The sequence below is a fragment of the Sphaeramia orbicularis genome, chromosome 6 (genome assembly GCF_902148855.1).
Source record: "Sphaeramia orbicularis chromosome 6, fSphaOr1.1, whole genome shotgun sequence".
NCBI classification, from domain to species: Eukaryota; Metazoa; Chordata; class Actinopteri; order Kurtiformes; family Apogonidae; genus Sphaeramia; species Sphaeramia orbicularis.
Window position 1 is genome coordinate 3,169,378 of NC_043962.1, and position 18,519 is coordinate 3,187,896.

The following is an 18,519-nucleotide window of genomic DNA, read 5'->3' on the forward strand; positions in this document are numbered from 1 at the left end:
ATTTTACTGAGTTTTTATGAATTTTAATGAGTATTGGTGACATTTTAGTGAGTTGTGGGGATGTTTTACTGAGTTTTGGTGAGTTTTAATACATTTTGGGGATTTTTTTGCTAAGTTTTGGTGATGTTTTACTGGGTTTTGGTGAATTTTAAGGGGTTTTTATGAATTTTAAGAGTATTGGTGATATTTAGTGAGTTTTAGTGCGTATTAGTGAGTTTGGTGAATTTTAGTGAGTTTTATGAATTTTAATGAATATTAGCGATATTTTAATGAGTTTCGGTGAATGTTAGTGTGTATTAGTGAGTTTTGGGGAATTTTAGGGAGTTTTTATGAATTTCAATGAGTATTGGTGACATTTTAGTGAGTTGTGGGGATGTTTTACTGAGTTTTGGTGAGTTTTAATAAGTTTTGGGGATTTTTTTTTGCTAAGTTTTGGTGATGTATTACTGGGTTTTGGTGAATTTTAGTGAGTTTTTATGAATTTGAATGAACATATGTGACATTTTAGTGAGTTTTGGTGATGTTATAGTGAGTTTTATTGACTTTTCAGTGGGTTTTGGTGAATTTTAATGAGTTTTAGTGAGTTTTTATTACAGTGAGAAGTTATACTATGATAGAAATACTTATTATAGTTTTATTATTTCCCCATCTGAAAACTGGGGAAGAAGTAAACGCACATTTAATCCATTCTTTTATCACAACATACAAATATATTCATCTATATCAATACAACATATGTTTATATCAATCACATTAATAATTACTATTTACATAATTTTACATCATAATCCACTACAAATGTGCTAAATATAAATACAACTAGCTATAATTTATAATTCTATACAATTTTTCTTATCATTTATATTATATATGACTGTCTTCAGTATGTAATTTTAATGTAATCCACAAGTATATCAGTTTATATAAATCTAATATATGTTTTATGGTACACTTTGGTATTTTCTGTCTGTTTTTGGTGTTTTTTGTCCATTTTCTGAACATGAACCAGCGGAAAAGCTTTAATGGATGAAACCAACATCACTTCATCCTTTTATTAGTCACATGTGTTGGTCGTTCATCACTTCCTGCCTCTGGGCGTTAAACGACCTGCAGCCGCATCCGTTGGATTTATTATCCTTTAAACGTTGGTGAGACTCTAAAATAAACCGTCGCTGCTTCTCGTCTCGGCCTTTTTCTAATTCACTGGTTTATTTTTAGAAGCAGCTGAAATATTAAGGGTTTGGACCCGTGAGGCTCAACTCGGCGCCGCTTTACGCCTCATTAGGAGGTGCATGGCGGCGGTGGCGGCGGGTGGCGGCGGCGGCAAGCATCGGCCCACGCTTCCCTCTGCGAGTCCCCGAGTCTCCGAGTCCTGTGGGACGGAGCTGACGGAGGCGTGGGAGGGGGATGTGTGGCGTGGAAATGTGTTTGGATCCTGTTTGTCCCATTTAACGGATCCCTCAGCGGCAGAAGTTTGAGTAGTCGACAAAATCACACACGGTAACGCAACGATGTGAGACTGAGCAATATTTAATGCACAACGACGACAGAGACGAACAATGGACAGACGACAACAGGTGAGACGAGATGAGACACAAGAAAAACAAGATAAAAAGACAAAACGAGAAGTGACATGAGAAGACACACCAAGACAAGATACAACACAAAGACACACGAGACAAGACATGACACAAAAAGACACAACGAGACAAGATACAACACAAAGACACACGAGACAAGACATGACACAAAAAGACACAACGAGACAAGATACAACACAAAGACACACGAGACAAGACATGACACAAAAAGACACAACGAGACAAGATACAACACAAAGACACACGAGACATGACACAACACAAAAAGACACAACAGGACAAGATACAACACAGACGCACAAGATAAGACAAGACACAAAAAGACACAACGAGAAAAGATACAACACAAAGACAAAAGAAAAACATGAAAAAAAATAAGATGAGGCATGACAAGACAAAAGACATCATGAGACAAGACATGACACAACACAAAAAGACACAACAGGACAAGATGCAAAACAAAGACAAAAGAAAAACAAGACAAACAGACAAAACGAGAAGTGACATGAGAAGACAAAAGTCACAACAGGACAAGATACAACACACAGACACACAAGATAAGACACAAGACACAGAAAGACACAATGAGACAAGATGCAAAACAAAGACACAAAAAACATGACAAAAGACAAAACAAGATGACATGGAAATACAAAAGACACAGGACAAAACAGGACAAGATACAACACAAAGACACACAAGATAAGACACAGGGAGACAAGACATGACACAAAAAGACACAACAAGACAAGATACAACACAAATACACAAGAAAAACACAACAAAACAAGGTGTGACACGAGAAGACACGACGAGACAAGATACAACACAAAGACGCACAAAATAAGACAAGACACAGAAAGACACGAGACAAGACATGACACAACACACAAAGACACAACAGGACCAGATGCAAAACAAAGACAAAAGAAAAACATGACAAAAAGACAAAACAAGATGACATGGAAATACAAAAGACACAGGACAAAACAGGACAAGATACAACACTAAGACACACAAGATAAGACACAGGGAGACAAGACGTGACACAAAAAGACACAACAAGACAAGATACAACACAAAGACACAAGATAAGACAGTAGAGCACGTTACGACACAGACATGACAAATGGACACAAAACAATGAAAAGACACAAGATCTACTGAGACGAGACATGATCCAACAGGACAAACTCTGACACACAAAGACACAACAGGACAAAACAAAACAGAAGGGATTCAAACAGAAAAAACAGACAAACAAGATTCATCTGTCACACTTTTACAGCAGAGTTTTCACAGTGGACATTTTGTCCTTTTTGGCTCAAAAGGATAAAAATGAAACTGACTGAGGGTTAAAAATGACCTAAAGTTCCTGAAACCGTCTCCAGCCTGTCACTGCCTGGTGGTGGCGTTGCCCGTAGCAACAGAGCTGAAGCCTCTGATTGGCTGTTGTGTTTCCATCCTGTCTGCCCCGCCCTCCTGAGATATGTAGAAACAAATCAAATCATCATCATCATCATCATCATCATCATCATCATCATCAGAGTCAAGCACCAGGTCTGGGATTCTTCAGCTGGATGACGATGATATTGATGATGATGAAGATGATGGAGAGGATGGAGAGGATGGAGAGGATGGAGAGGATGGAGAGGCAGCAGTTTGTAAACCAGCAGAGAAAGAAAGGATGGATCGATTTTTTTTCACAGGTGTTTGACAGAAAAAGCTCAAAACACAGACAGAAAACAAATGATCTGGAGCCAAAAACAAAAAGACCCTCCAACACCTGAATAACTTCGGATTATAATGCGATAATTGGTGGCGTCTGTAGGTTTGGGTCCTGAACAGACTTTGAACTCATTCTGATTCACATCCGCTGTTTTAAGTCATATATTTGTAATTAACAGTTTCAGATCGAAGAAGAAACGGAACCGTCACATAATAAAACCTTTAAACGTCGTTACATGAGTCACATCAAACAGTAACTGGTTCATTTACCGACACTTTCATTAATAAACAGGAATAATGATGATCCCACTGAAGACAGGACTGTGTGCAGTACTTACACCTGTCAGTGGAGGTCACATGACGCAGCAGAGTTCAGACGTTGTGTGTTGTGGGTCAAAGGTTAAGTTCTCATTTTATCTGTATCATTTTTGGGACAATGTCTACAAAGTTTATTCACAGTTTTGAAAAATTAAAATAGTTGAATTTTTGACAGATTTTTAAAATATTATCAGTGTTCCTTTCCTTCCGTCCTCTTCTGTCCTCCTCCGTCCTCTTCCTTCCTCTTCCTTCCTCTTCCTTCCTCTTCCGTCCCATCCCTATCTCCTCCCCTTCCGTCCTCTTCCTCGTCTGTCCTCTTCCATCCTCCTCCGTCCCTTTCCATCCTCTTCCATCTCTTCCTCCTCTTCCTTCCTCTTTCTTCCTCTTCCTTCCTCTTCCGTCCTCTTCCATCCTCCTCCGTCCTCCTCCATCCTCTTTCTTCCTCTTCCTTCCTCTTCCTTCCTCTTTCTTCCTCTTCCTTCCTTTCTTCCTCTTCTTCCTCTTCCTTCCTCTTCCTTCCTCTTCTGTCCTCTCCATCCTCCTCCGTCCTCTTCCTTCTTCCTTCCTCTTCCGTCCTCTTCCATCCTCCTCCGTCCTCTTCCATCCTCTTCATCCTCTTCCTTCCTCTTCCTTCCTCTTCCGTCCTCTTCCGTCCTCTTCCTTCCTTCCGTCTTCCATCCTCCTCCGTCCTCTTCCATCCTCCTCCGTCCTCTTCCATCCTCTTCCATCCTCTTCCTTCCTCTTCCTTCCTCTTCCATCCTCTTCCATCCTCTTCCTTCCTCTTCCGTCCTCTTCCATCCTCTTCCGTCCTCTTCCTTCCTCTTTCTTCCTCTTCCATCCTCTCTTCCTCTTCCTTCCTCTTCCTTCCTCTTCCGTCCTCTTCCATCCTCTTCTGTCCTCTTCCTTCCTCTTCCTTCCTCTTCCGTCCTCTTCCATCCTCTTCTGTCCTCTTCCATCCTCCTCCGTCCTCTTCCATCCTCTTCCATCCTCTTCCTTCCTCTTCCATCCTCTTCCGTCCTCTTCCTTCCTCTTCCGTCCTCTTCTGTCCTCTTCCATCCTCTTCTGTCCTCTCCTTCCTCTTCCTTCCTCTTCCGTCCTCTCCTTCCTCTTCCGCCTTCCATCCTTTCCGTCCTCTTCCATCCTCTTCCGTCCTCTTCCTTCCTCTTCCGTCCTCTTCCTTCCTCCGTCCTCTTCCATCCTCTTCTGTCCTCTTCCTTCCTCTTCCTTCCTCTTCCGTCCTCTTCCTTCCTCTTCCGTCCTCTTCCATCCTCCTCCTTCCTCTTCCGTCCTCTTCCTTCCTCTTCCGTCCTCTTCCATCCTCCTCCATCCTCTTCCTTCCTCTTCCGTCCTCTTCCGTCCTCTTCCATCCTCTCCGTCCTCTTCGTCCTCTTCCTTCCTCTCCTTCTCCTCCGTCCTCTTCCTTCCTCCTCCGTCCTCTTCCTTCCTCCTCCGTCCTCTTCCTTCCTCCGTCCTCTTCCTTCCTCTTCCATCCTCCTCTGTCCTCTTCCTTCCTCTTCTGTCCTCTTCCATCCTCTTCTGTCCTCTTCCATCCTCTTCCTTCCTCTTCCGTCCTCTTCCTTCCTCTTCCTTCCTCCTCCGTCCTCTTCCTTCCTCCTCCGTCCTCTTCCTTCCTCTTCCTTCCTCCTCCGTCCTCTTCCTTCCTCCTCCATCCTCTTCCTTCCTCTTCCATCCTCCTCTGTCCTCTTCCATCCTCCTCTGTCCTCTTCCTTCCTCTTCCGTCCTCTTCCTTCCTCTTCCGTCCTCTTCCGTCCTCTTCCGTCCTCTTCCTTCCTCTTCCTTCCTCTTCTGTCCTCTTCCATCCTCCTCTGTCCTCTTCCTTCCTCTTCCATCCTCTTCCATCCTCTTCCGTCCTCTTCCGTCCTCTTCCTTCCTCTTCCTTCCTCTTCCGTCCTCTTCTGTCCTCTTCCATCCTCTTCTGTCCTCTTCCTTCCTCTTCCGTCCTCTTCCTTCCTCTTCCTTCCTCTTCCGTCCTCTTCTGTCCTCTTCCATCCTCTCTTCCTCTTCCTTCCTCTTTCTTCCTCTTCCATCCTCTTCTGTCCTCTTCCATCCTCTTCCGTCCTCTTCCATCCTCTTCCTTCCTCTTCCGTCCTCTTCCTTCCTCTTCCGTCCTCTTCCATCCTCTTCTGTCCTTCCTTCCTCTTCCTTCCTCTTTCTTCCTCTTCCTTCCTCTTTCTTCCTCTTCCTTCCTCTTTCTTCCTCTTTCTTCCTCTTCCTTCCTCTTTCTTCCTCTTCTTCCTCTTCCGCCTTCCATCCTCCTCCGTCCTCTTCCGTCCTTTCCATCCTCTTCCGTCCTCTTCCATCCTCTTCTGTCCTCTTCCGTCTCTTCCTTCCTCTTCCGTCCTCTTCTGTCCTCTTCCATCCTCTTCTGTCCTCTTCCTTCCTCTTCCGTCCTCTTCTGTCCTCTTCCATCCTCCTCTGTCCTCTTCCTTCCTCTTCCGTCCTCTTCCTTCCTCTTCCGTCCTCTTCCTTCCTCTTCCGTCCTCTTCCATCCTCTTCTGTCCTCTTCCATCCTCTTCTGTCCTCTTCATCCTCTTCTGTCCTCTTCCATCCTCTCCGCCTCTTCCATCCTCTTCCTTCCTTTCCGTCCTCTTCCCTTCCTCTTCGTCCTCTTCCATCCTCTTCTGTCCTCTTCCTTCCTCTTCCTTCCTCTTCCGCCTCTTCCTTCCTCTTCCGTCCTCTTCCATCCCTCCATCCATCTTTCTTCTCTTCCTCTCCGTCCTCTTCCATCCTCCTCCATCCTCTTCCTTCCTCCTCCGTCCTCTTCCTTCCTCTTCCATCCTCCTCTGTCCTCTTCCTTCCTCTTCTGTCCTCTTCCATCCTCTTCCTTCCTCCTCCGTCCTCTTCCTTCCTCTTCCGTCCTCTTCCTTCCTCTTCTGTCCTCTTCCGTCCTCTTCCTTCCTCTTCCGTCCTCTTCCTTCCTCTTCCGTCCTCTTCCTTCCTCTTCCGTCCTCTTCCATCCTCTTCTGTCCTCTTCCATCCTCTTCTGTCCTCTTCCGTCCTCTTCCGTCCTCTTCCTTCCTCTTCCGTCCTCTTCCTTCCTCTTCTGTCCTCTTCCGTCCTCTTCCTTCCTCTTCCGTCCTCTTCCTTCCTCTTCCGTCCTCTTCTGTCCTCTTCCTTCCTCTTCCGTCCTCTTCCTTCCTCTTCTGTCCTCTTCCGTCCTCTTCCTTCCTCTTCCATCCTCTTCTGTCCTCTTCCATCCTCTTCTGTCCTCTTCCATCCTTTTCCGTCCTCTTCCGTCCTCTTCCGTCCTCTTCCTTCCTCTTCCTTCCTCCTCCGTCCAGTACTTCCTGTTGTGCAGGTAAACACACCTTCCATCCTCTGCTCTATTTTAATCAGTGCTGTGCTGGGAGGCGGGGCTTAATGAAGTGGCTGTTATGTAAGTCTCTCAGGACTGGAGGGCCATCGCCGGCGTCCTTGTACACGAAGGCGTGCGTTCGGCTGACGATGGAAAACAGTTTCCACCGACCGAGGCCGTTTCAGGTGCATCGACCTCCGACTCGCACAGAGACGGAGGACGAAACCAGAAGAAGAACAGGACGTGGATTCATGGATCAGGACCAAGGTCTGATTTGATCCACGTGGACTGAGTTTAAGAGCCACGTTTAAAATGACATCACAGCAAGGACAGAAACAACAAACAAAAACAACAACAAAGACACAACAACAGACAAAACAACAGACTAAAACAACAACAAAGACACAACAAAGACAAAACAACAACAAAGACACAACAACAGACAAAAACAACAACAAAGACACAACAATAGACAAAACAACAACAAAGACACAACAACAGACAAAAACAACAACAAAGACACAACAATAGACAAAAACAACAAACCAAAACAACAACAAAGACACAACAAAGACAAAACAACAGACACAACAACAGACAAAAACAACAACAAAGACACAACAATAGACAAAACAACAACAAAGACACAACAACAGACAAAAACAACAACAAAGACACAACAATAGACAAAAACAACAAACCAAAACAACAACAAAGACACAACAAAGACAAAACAACAGACAAAACAACAGACAAAAACAACAACAAAGACACAACAATAGACAAAAACAACAAACAAAAACAACAAACAAAAACAACAACAAAGACACAACAAAGACAAAACAACAGACAAAAACAACAACAAAGACACAACAATAGACAAAAACAACAAACAAAAAACAACAACAAAGACACAACAATAGACCAAAACAACAAAGAAAAACAACAAAGACACAACAACAGACAAAACAACAGACAAAAACAACAACAAAGACACAACAACAGACAAAACAACAGACAAAAACAACAACAAAGACACAACAATAGACAAAAACAAACAAAAACAACAACAAAGACACAACAACAGACAAAACAACAGACAAAAACAACAACAAAGACACAACAACAGACAAAACAACAGACAAAAACAACAACAAAGACACAACAATAGACAAAAACAACAAACAAAAACAACAACAAAGACAAAACAACAGACAAAAACAAAACAACAACAAAGACAAAACAACAGACAAAACAACAGACTAAAACAACAACAAAGACACAACAACAGACAAAACAACAGACAAAAACAACAACAAAGACACAACAATAGACAAAAACAACAAACAAAAACAACAAACAAAAACAACAACAAAGACACAACAAAGACACAACAAAGACAAAACAACAGACAAAAACAACAACAAAGACACAACAATAGACAAAAACAACAAACAAAAACAACAACAAAGACACAACAATAGACCAAAACAACAAAGAAAAACAACAAAGACACAACAACAGACAAAACAACAGACAAAACAACAACAAAGACACAACAACAGACAAAACAACAGACAAAACAACAACAAAGACACAACAATAGACAAAAACAACAAACAAAAACAACAACAAAGACAAAACAACAGACAAAAACAAAACAACAACAAAGACAAAACAACAGACAAAACAACAGACTAAAACAACAACAAAGACACAACAACAGACAAAACAACAGACAAAAACAACAACAAAGGCACAACAATAGACAAAAACAACAAACAAAAACAACAACAAAGACAAAACAACAGACAAAAATAAAACAACAACAAAGACACAACAACAGACAAAACAACAACAAAGACACAACAGTAGACAAAAACAACAAACAAAAACAACAACAAAGACAAAACAACAGACAAAAGCAACAACAGACAAAACAACAACAAAGACAAAACAATAGACAAATACAAAACAACGACAAAGACAAAACAACAGACAACAACAAAGACAAAACAACAGACAAATACAAAACAACGACAAAGACAAAACAACAAAGACAAAACAACAGACAAAAGCAACAACAGACAAAACAACAACAAAGACAAAACAATAGACAACAACAAAGACAAAACAACAGACAAATACAAAACAACGACAAAGACAAAACAACAGACAACAAAGACAAAACAATAGACAAAAGCAACAACAACAGACAAAACAACAACAAAGACAAAACAATAGACAACAACAAAGACAAAACAACAGACAAAAACAAAACAACAACAAAGACAAAACAATAGACAACAACAAAGACAAAAGCAACAACAACAGACAAAACAACAACAAAGACAAAACAATAGACAAGAACAACAACAAATACACAACAATAGATAAAAACAACAAAGGCACAATAACAGACAAAAACAACCACAAAGACAAAACAAAAGACAACAACAAAGACAAAACAAACACAACAGACAAAAACAACAAAGACAGAACAGACAACAACAACAAAGACACAAAACAAACACAACAACAAAAACAAAACAAACAACAACAAAACAAACAACAACAAAACAGAATGACAAAACACAAAAAAACACAACAAAGAAGGCAAAACAACAGACAAAAACAACAACAAAGACACAAAACAAACACAACAACAGACAAAACAAACAACAACAAAACACAAAACAAAAATAACAGAAACAATAACAAACAATGAGGACAAAACACAACAAGGACCAAAAAACACCACAAAAGAAGTAACATGATGAAAACAACATAAAAGTCATAAAAATGGCAAAAATAACCTTGAAGTCACATGGTGAATGTAATAATGTAGCAACATAACGAATAAAATTTAAAATTTGCAACATGATGAAAACAACCTAAAAGTCGTAACATGGTGAAACGCTGTAGAATCTGTGACTCGTGTGACGTTGGTGTTTTATTAAGTTTGACAGATTCGTCATCGTTTCCTTTGATGTATTGATTTGTCTTTGTTCCAGGTGCAGTAAAAACCAGATGAATGTCAGGATGTAAAAGCTCTACATCCCAGCGTGTGTGTTTTTGTCAGATTTTCCTTCAGATCCTGTTGATGTTTTCACTCTGCAGCCTGTGAACAGACTCTGTGAAATCACTGCATTAAAATGTCAATTATTCATGGATGAGTGTCTGAACGACGCCTCTAATAACACACACATACGTGAAAACTCACTCATACATGTCACTGACGTCATCCAATCCACCGCCGTGTCCCAGCCATAACCCGGGTCTATCAGATCCAGATCAGACTCAGCTCTGTCGTGGATCTGAGCTGCACAGGAAACGTCTGAGGCTTCATTTAGCAGCTTTTAACCAAAGTGTGTCTGAGCGCTGATCAAAGAACCCGTGGGTCCGTTCAGTCCTGTGTTTGTGTCATTCAGTCCACTACAGACGTCATTACATTCAGTCAGTCTGAACCCACGTTTAAAGGCTCCGCCTCCTCTGATCCATGTCTGTTCAGAACGGTAGAAAACACATCAACTGATTCCACGACTTTAGTTTCGCTTTAAATCAGTGGTTTTCAACCTTTTTTGGCTCGTGGCCCCATTTTAACATCATAAATTTCTGGCGACCCCAGACATTCAAAACTAAGACTTTTATTTTGGCTAAAATTCATTTGTTTTTGATCATGTAATAGTTTGCTATACTATGTTGCAAATAAACATTCATTTTAGAGGACATTTAGTCCAGGGGTGTCAAACTCATTTTGGTTCAGTTCCACTTTCAGCCCAGTATGATCTGCAGTGGGCCGCACTGTAAAATAATAACAGTGAAAAAAGTCAAATTAAATTCTGATAATGTTAGCATCTACAGAAATCTGAACAACATGAACAACTGGAAACACCTTAAGAAAAACAAATGCAATTTTATCAATATTCTGTCTCAGTTTATCAGTTTATCACTTACACATGTGCATTACAACTTACATTACAATTACAAATGCACAAAACATTTAATCACAGGCAGAATATTGGTAAAATTGCATTTGCTTATCTTAGGACATTTCAGGTTATTCAATTTTTTTTTGTATTAATAACCGTTTTTTTTTTTTGTTTTTTTTTTTTAATAAACATTTTCATGTACTTTTACTTTTTTACACTAAAACAAAAATAAAATTTGCTGTTTTCATTATTTATAGGTTTAATATGATAATATTTGACTGGTCTGACCCACTTGATATCTAATTGGTCTGTATGTGGAATCTGAATTAAACTTATTTTGACATCCTCAATTGTTAATATCTTCAGTGTAATTTTTGTATTTCACAAATCCATCCTACAGGCCAGACTGGACCCTTTGGTGGGCCAGATTTGGCCCCCGGGACGCATGTTTGACACCTGTGATTTAGTCTATATAATGTCTATTATTGTGGACAGAGGCAGTAAATCCAGGTGTAGATTACTGCACAAAGGGAGAATGTGATTTTCCCTGGTCAGGATCTGTCCAGTCAGTCCAGCTGTGATTTACAAGGAGGACAATTAATACTGAACAAACAAGAACTGAAACTATGAATTATGAAAGAGCTGCAGCATCTGAAACTGACCACAGTGAACATGTGACACAGAAACAGAACCACAGTGCTGCAGTTTCACACTCAGTTTGTCATGTCTTTTATGGATTGGGATTTTTCTTTCAACTCACCATCGATTTTTTATTAGAAAGTTTGGTTTGTTTTTAATTTTTATCAACTACTAGAAATTTCAGGCGACCCCATTTGAATTTCAGTCGACCTCAACGTTGAAAAACACTGCTTTAATATGATGTTAAATTAATATTAGATCGACTTTTACAACCTAATTTGACTTAATTTGACCTCAGAAATATGATAAAAACATCCATGAAAGTCTATGTTTATTTTATGATGAAGGAAAGTAAAAGAAAAACTATGGAACCTTTTAATAACAACAACAACAATAATAATAATAATAATAATAATAATAATAATAATAATAATAATAATAATAATAATAATAATGGATTAGATTTCTGTAGCACTTTTCAAAGCTTTACAGCAGGGCTCTCAAACTCATTTTCCTTCAGGTTCCACGTTCAGCCTGATTTGATCTGCAGTGGGTTGGACCAGTAAAGTAATAACAGAATAACCGATAAATAATGACAACTCCAAATTTTTGTCTTTGTTTTAGTGTAAAGAAAAAAAAAAAAAACCATTGAATTATGAAAATACTTACTTTTATAAACTGTCCAAACAAAAAAGATGTGAATAACCTGAAAAAACTGAAATTTCTTCAGAAAAATCAGTGCAGTTTTCCCAGTCTTCTTCCTCCACTTCTCATTAGTCCATGTGCATTCTGGATCAGATCTCCAAAGACACTAAACACTGAGGAACAGGAAGAAAAGAGTTCAAACTGGACTGAATTTAATACAGACATTTCAGGTTGTTCATATTTGTTCAGGTTATTCACATTTTATTTTTACAGGAGAGTTTGGAAATGTCAATATTTTCATAATTTAATGTTTTTTTTGAACTAAAACAAAGACAAAAATTTGAAGATGTTAATTCAAGATTTTTTGCTAAATTCAAGATTTTTTTTTTGCTTAATTCAAGATTTTTTTTTATTTAATTGAAGATTTTTTTTTTTTTGCTAAATTCATAATTTTTCCTTAATTCAAGCTATTTATTTATTTATTTATTGATTTATTGATTTATTGATTTATTTTGCACAATTCAATTCAAGACTGTGGAATTTTTGACTTTGCAAAAACATCCAATGGGCCAGATTGGAACCTTTGATGGACCACATTTGGCCTCCGGGCCGCATGTTTGAGAGCCCTGATTTACATAATTGATCCATTATTCATTCACTCACACATTCACACTCTGGTGTTAAACTCCGTTCGTAGTCACAGCTGACTCCCACCAAACATTCATACACATTCATGTGAGTGACACTGGAGGTACGGTGGGTTAAGTGTCTTGCCCAAGGACACAACGGCACATGACAAGGCCAGAGTGGGATTCGAACCGCGGCTCATATTGACTGAACTACCAGAGCTTTTATTTCAGGGGGTGTTTTAATGACAATTAAAGACTTTAACAATAAAACACTAACATTATGATGATGATGAGACTTTTATGTTGTTTTTGTTTTGTGGTGACTTTTACGTTGTTTTCTTTGCGTTGTAACTTTTATGCCTGCATCATGTTGCGATTTTTATGTTTCTTGTCATTTTTAAACTTTTATGTTGTTTTCTTTACGTTGCAACTTTTATATTTGCATCATGTGATTTTTACTTTTTTGACTTTTACATTGTTTTCATTGTGTTGCGACTTTTGCGTTGTTTCCATCATTTTGCGACTTTCACTTTCTCAACTTTTTATACTGTTTTCATCGAGTTGTAACTTTTGTCTTTGCATCTTGTTGCGACTTTTACTTTTTGTCTTATTACAACTCGTACATTGTTTTAATTGTGTTGCAACTTTTGTGATGTTTGCATCATTTTACGACTTTCACTTTCACAGCTGTTATATTGTTTGCATCTTATTGGGACTTGTACATTGTCTTCGTCATTTGGTGTCTTTCATGTTTGCATCTTGTTGCGACTTTTACTTTTTGTCTTATTACAACTCTTATATTGTTTTCATTGTGTAGCGACTTTTGTGATGTTTCCATCATTTTGCGACTTTCACTTTCCCAACTTTTATATTGTTTGCATCTTATTGTGACTTTTACATTGATTTTTTAAATTTTGCAACTTTTTTATGTTTGCATCTTGTTGCGACTTTCATGTTTTTATTGTCTTGTTTTCATCGGATGTGCTTTTTCGTGTTGCTGTAGTTTTCACTCTGTTTAATTGTTTAATGTGTTGCATTTGTCGTGGTTAATTTTCTCTGACGGTTTCACTGACTTTTCGTTGTTGCTAGGTTTTATCGTTTCCGTTTAACTCCATCTGAACTTTAAACTCAAACTAATGCATCAGCTGAATTCCCACTAAAGTCTGTCCTGATAATATGAGGCGTTTGTTCATATATTAGTGAAAACTCTGCTCAAGTGTCCTTTCATGGACTCGTCGTTTCCAGGATTTGAACCTGATCTGTTTCTGTCCGAGTCGTGAGTTATGGCTAAAACTCTGTTCACACGTCATCGTTAAATTCAACGGCAAATGTTAAATGGCGGCGGTGTCCTGTCTTCACCCGTAAACACAACACCAGGTCCGCAAAGGCCACGTCTACGCCGTCACGTCGCCGTTTGTCATGTTTCTACTGCAGGACGCCATCGGAAGAGATGCATTCAAGGACAGTAAGAGGAATCGACGCCGTCAGTCAGTGTCGCAGACATTCACGGTGCCGTCGGTTCCAGTTAAAGGGATGAATGTTCATGAAGAGGAAATGGATGAAATGAAAGTGAATTACATCCACAGCAAAATATTGAATAAAGTCAGACTTTTCATTAGTGGGAAATTCCACATTAACCCTTTATGACCCGGAGCGTCCACAGTCACATTTATATTTTCAGGATTCAGTCGAATATTTGCTGTTGAAGAAACAATGAAATGAAATGAAAGTGATGCGTGCTTTTTTAATTTATAATCTAATATCATCTGCATACACAAATCATTGCCAAATCATTGTAGTTCCACGTCCACATTCTACTTTAAATATGTCACTGTTTCCTTAAACAATCTCAACCAAACCAGTCTAATCCAGGCCAAACCAGTCTAATCCAGACCAAACAAATCTAATCCAGGCCAAACCAGTCTATTCCAGACCAAACAAATCTAATCCAGGCCAAACCAGTCTAATCCAGACCAAATCAGTCTAATCTAATCTAATGTTTTTGTGATTGATTGATGTATTTTATTTCGAATATGAATGGCAAAACAGAAGAAAATAAATAAACAAAACACTTTAACATAAAACATATAATACATATTCGAAAAGAAGTGAGAAGAAGTACAACTTATAAACCCCCACCCCTTCTCCTTATATAATTAATAACAATGATAACCTTCCTAGTCTAAGTGTGTCTATACTATAATATGACTGATACTTATTATTAAATAACTTGGTTTCTGGTTTTATATTATTATGAACAAATATAATATGATTTACATAAACACATAATGCAATAACACATATATGTAAATACATATTCATACACAGATCTATACACCCATACATATACACCTACATATATATACACACACACACACACACACACACACACACATACACAGCTATACATACATATACACATACCACATACTTGTACATCTTTATAACACCCGGTCATACTCAACACCTCCCTCATCCCTGTACCTCTGAAAAATTGTGTCTTTGTACCTCCTTTTAAATTTGTTCATTTTTGGACATTGCTTTAACTCTATACTGAATCTGTTAGAAAAATATGTGCATTTTTTTTTATACTTTATTGCACTTTTATGGATTTATTACATACATGTCATTAGAAGTTGGGATATAAGGGTTGTATCGAAGTACATCAAATTAAAATGCTCCAAAACTTGTCACTACTGCTTTGTTAAAATGCACAGATATGTTCTGGATGACTGGTTCTATGGTTGGTTATAAAGGGTTAAATTATAAAAATATGAATCATTTGAAACAACAGTTTTCATTCAAATATGATGAAAGTGATGACCTCCATGGTCCTAAACCTGGACATGAGGATCGAAAAACACCTTCAACGCTCATATATGTTCTTCTAAACTCAACATCCTGATCATTGTGGTTTTTTTGTGCAAATAAAAACCTGAATGTCTCGTCGTGTCGTCGTCACTAATCCGGGTTTTGTTTGGTTTCGGTTTCCTCCTGAAGCTGTCGAATCGTCAGTTTGCTCTGATGAAACATGTGACTCTGTTGTTTACTTTGACAAACCGAGCTCACAATGACTTTAACGGGAGGCCCCGGGTTTTGTGCTGAGCCCGACTCGTGGGCCGTTGTGTGGACGGGGGCTGGACTGGGGGGTGGGGGGTGGAGTGGACATGGGTTGGCCGGGGGTGGGTGGGACATTCTACACGGGCCCGTCGGAGGCCGCCGTCCTCTGGGGAATGATCGGCGTGTGTTGTTACTGCAGTGTTTACAGACTGAAGGCTGAAACTGTCCCTGTGTCCCCCTGTCCTTCTGTCCTTCTGTCCCTCAGCCATAACCAGAGGACCACCACGTTCCGACACCCCGACACTGGACTCATCTCTGCAGAGGAACGTGGACTTCATCCTCCAGGAACAGTGAGTGCTGCAGCTTTATTTCTAAACCTGATCCACTGTAAAACTAAAACCTGAAGGGTTTCTCATGTTTCTGAGATGAGAGTTTGATAGTTTTCCTCAGTTTTTCCTCTTTTATGTTGGTTATTGTTCATGTTTTTTTGGTTTTTTTTTAAGGTCGTTTCTTTTAACCCGTAAAAACCTGAACAGCTGCTGGAAACCAAAAGTATGTACCGATCTAAACAGTTAATGACTGGTTTTACTGATGAAAGCATAAAAAACAGTCAGAATCAGTCTGATGTTCAGAAATCCTAAGTATTTTGTTCGCTGTAATCTGTTAGAAATGATACGTTTATGATGCTGTGTGGTCAGTTCTTCTGTTTTATCACAGATGGTTGATAATGGTGATGTGCGGTTTTCTTGTATATAATAGAATATCATCTGCATACAGGGAGTTCTGATATTTTATCATCTGCTCAATACAAACTGTCTATGTTCAGACTAATATTAACACAAAGGACAACAATGCCGTGTTTTGTGTAAAACTAAAACCTGAAGGGTTTCTCGTGTTTCTAGGGTGATGAGTAGTTTTCCTCAGTTTTTTCTCTTTTATGTTGGTTAATGTTCATGTTGTTTTTTTTAGTTATTTCTTTTAACTCTTAAAAACCTAAACAGCTGCTGGAACCAAAAGCATGTACTGATCTAAACGGTTTAATGACTGGTTTTACTGATGAAGTGTAAAAACAGTCAGAATCATTCTGATGTTCATAAATTATAAGTATTTCATTCTGTTATAAATAATTCATTATGATGCAGCTCAGGCAGTTTTTTTCCTTTTTTTCCTCAAATTGTTGATAATGGCGATTTTCTTGTATATAATAGAATATCATCTGCATACAGGGATGTTCTGGTATTTTATCATCTGCTCAGTGCCAGCGGTCTATGTTTAAGACTGATATTACCACAGATAAAGGATAACGATGTCTTGTTTTTGTGAAACGCCTCCTTCAGCCTGTGTAGAATCAGAGTGAGTCTGTGAGGTTCTGGTTCTTCCAAACAGATATTGGTTCTTATTTATATAAATACTATAACAACATAAATATATCCCCCAGTGTGACTGAACTAGAAAACTGCCCTCATTAGTTAATTTGACTATTATAACTAGTTAACATATTTGTGTTTAGGTCTGATTGATCTCTTGATCTTATGATATTAATTTGTCAAATTATTCAATTTCACTTACCTGCCAAATGTTTCCTAGTAAATCCATTATAATTGGTCTATTTATCCGTGTATTTACTGTATTTTACAGAGGCCGGTGGGTTTTAGCATTGTGTTGCTGCTTGAGTGAGTTTAATCCAGTTGGTTTGTAGTGTTTCTTTATTGTGTTTCTGATCTAAAGTGTTGGTTTTAGTGCCTTTAACCTGCATGTTGCTTTTGAAGATAGAATGAAATGCAATGAAAACTTAAGGTCTTTTTCTCCGATTGCTGATATGGTGATATGTGGTTTTCTTGTACATAATAGAGTATCATTTACATACAAGAATATTTGGGCATTTTATTGTCTTTTCTGTACAAACAGTGTTATGTTTAAGGCACATATTAACAAAATATTAAGTCCAGACAGTGTAGAATCAGTGTGAGTATGTGATGTTGTGGTTCGTCTGAACTGAGTCTGGTTTCCACTGATGCTTTCGAGGTACGTTAGAGTTAAAAACATGGAAAATTTGGATTAATCAGACAAACACTGGAATAATATGGAGCAAAATTATGCACAAACACACATCAGACACACACTAAACCTGCACAAACCGCAAGAAAATACAGCGATGTGTTCAGGTGCGGTTGGAATAATCATATGTCTGTATTTTTACTGTAAAACATATACAGGCTTTTCTTGAAAACTCTTCTTTTGCCTTTTCGTCTTTGTGTTCCACTTCCAGATGTAGGTCAATAAACCACGTGGTGTTTGCATTTACATTTTCCTCCTGTGGCTTGAATACACAATCAGCAGCTTCTACTATCGCCCAAAAATAAACCGCAGAAAACCTGAGGCGGCGGCTTTAGGAAGCGTCTGTTGGACCGATAATCCGTCCACTTCCGGCTCCGGGTGGTTTTCTTCAAAACTGGTTTTGGTTTTTGCTGTTCTTCAGTTCTTCTTTACTCATTTGTTAAACCCTCAGGACGTGGAGGTAAAAACATCAAACCTCAGAGTTTATTCTTCAGTTGGAAACGAGTTTTATTTAATTCAGTCGAGTTTGTTCATGAAAATACCCGGGGACACTGGAACGTCTCAGACCGTCTGTGAATTTATTCAGATGAATG

The 18,519-nt window shown here is 38.8% G+C and overlaps 1 protein-coding gene across 1 annotated transcript in view; it reads left to right on the forward strand.

The window, feature by feature from the left end:
• Nucleotides 1–18,519, forward strand: part of LOC115421219 (pleckstrin homology domain-containing family A member 7-like) — a 154,296-nt gene that overhangs the window by 63,614 nt on the left and 72,163 nt on the right. The window contains 1 exon segment of the mRNA XM_030137002.1: nt 16,134–16,218. Within this exon segment, the coding sequence (XP_029992862.1) occupies nt 16,134–16,218 (85 nt within the window).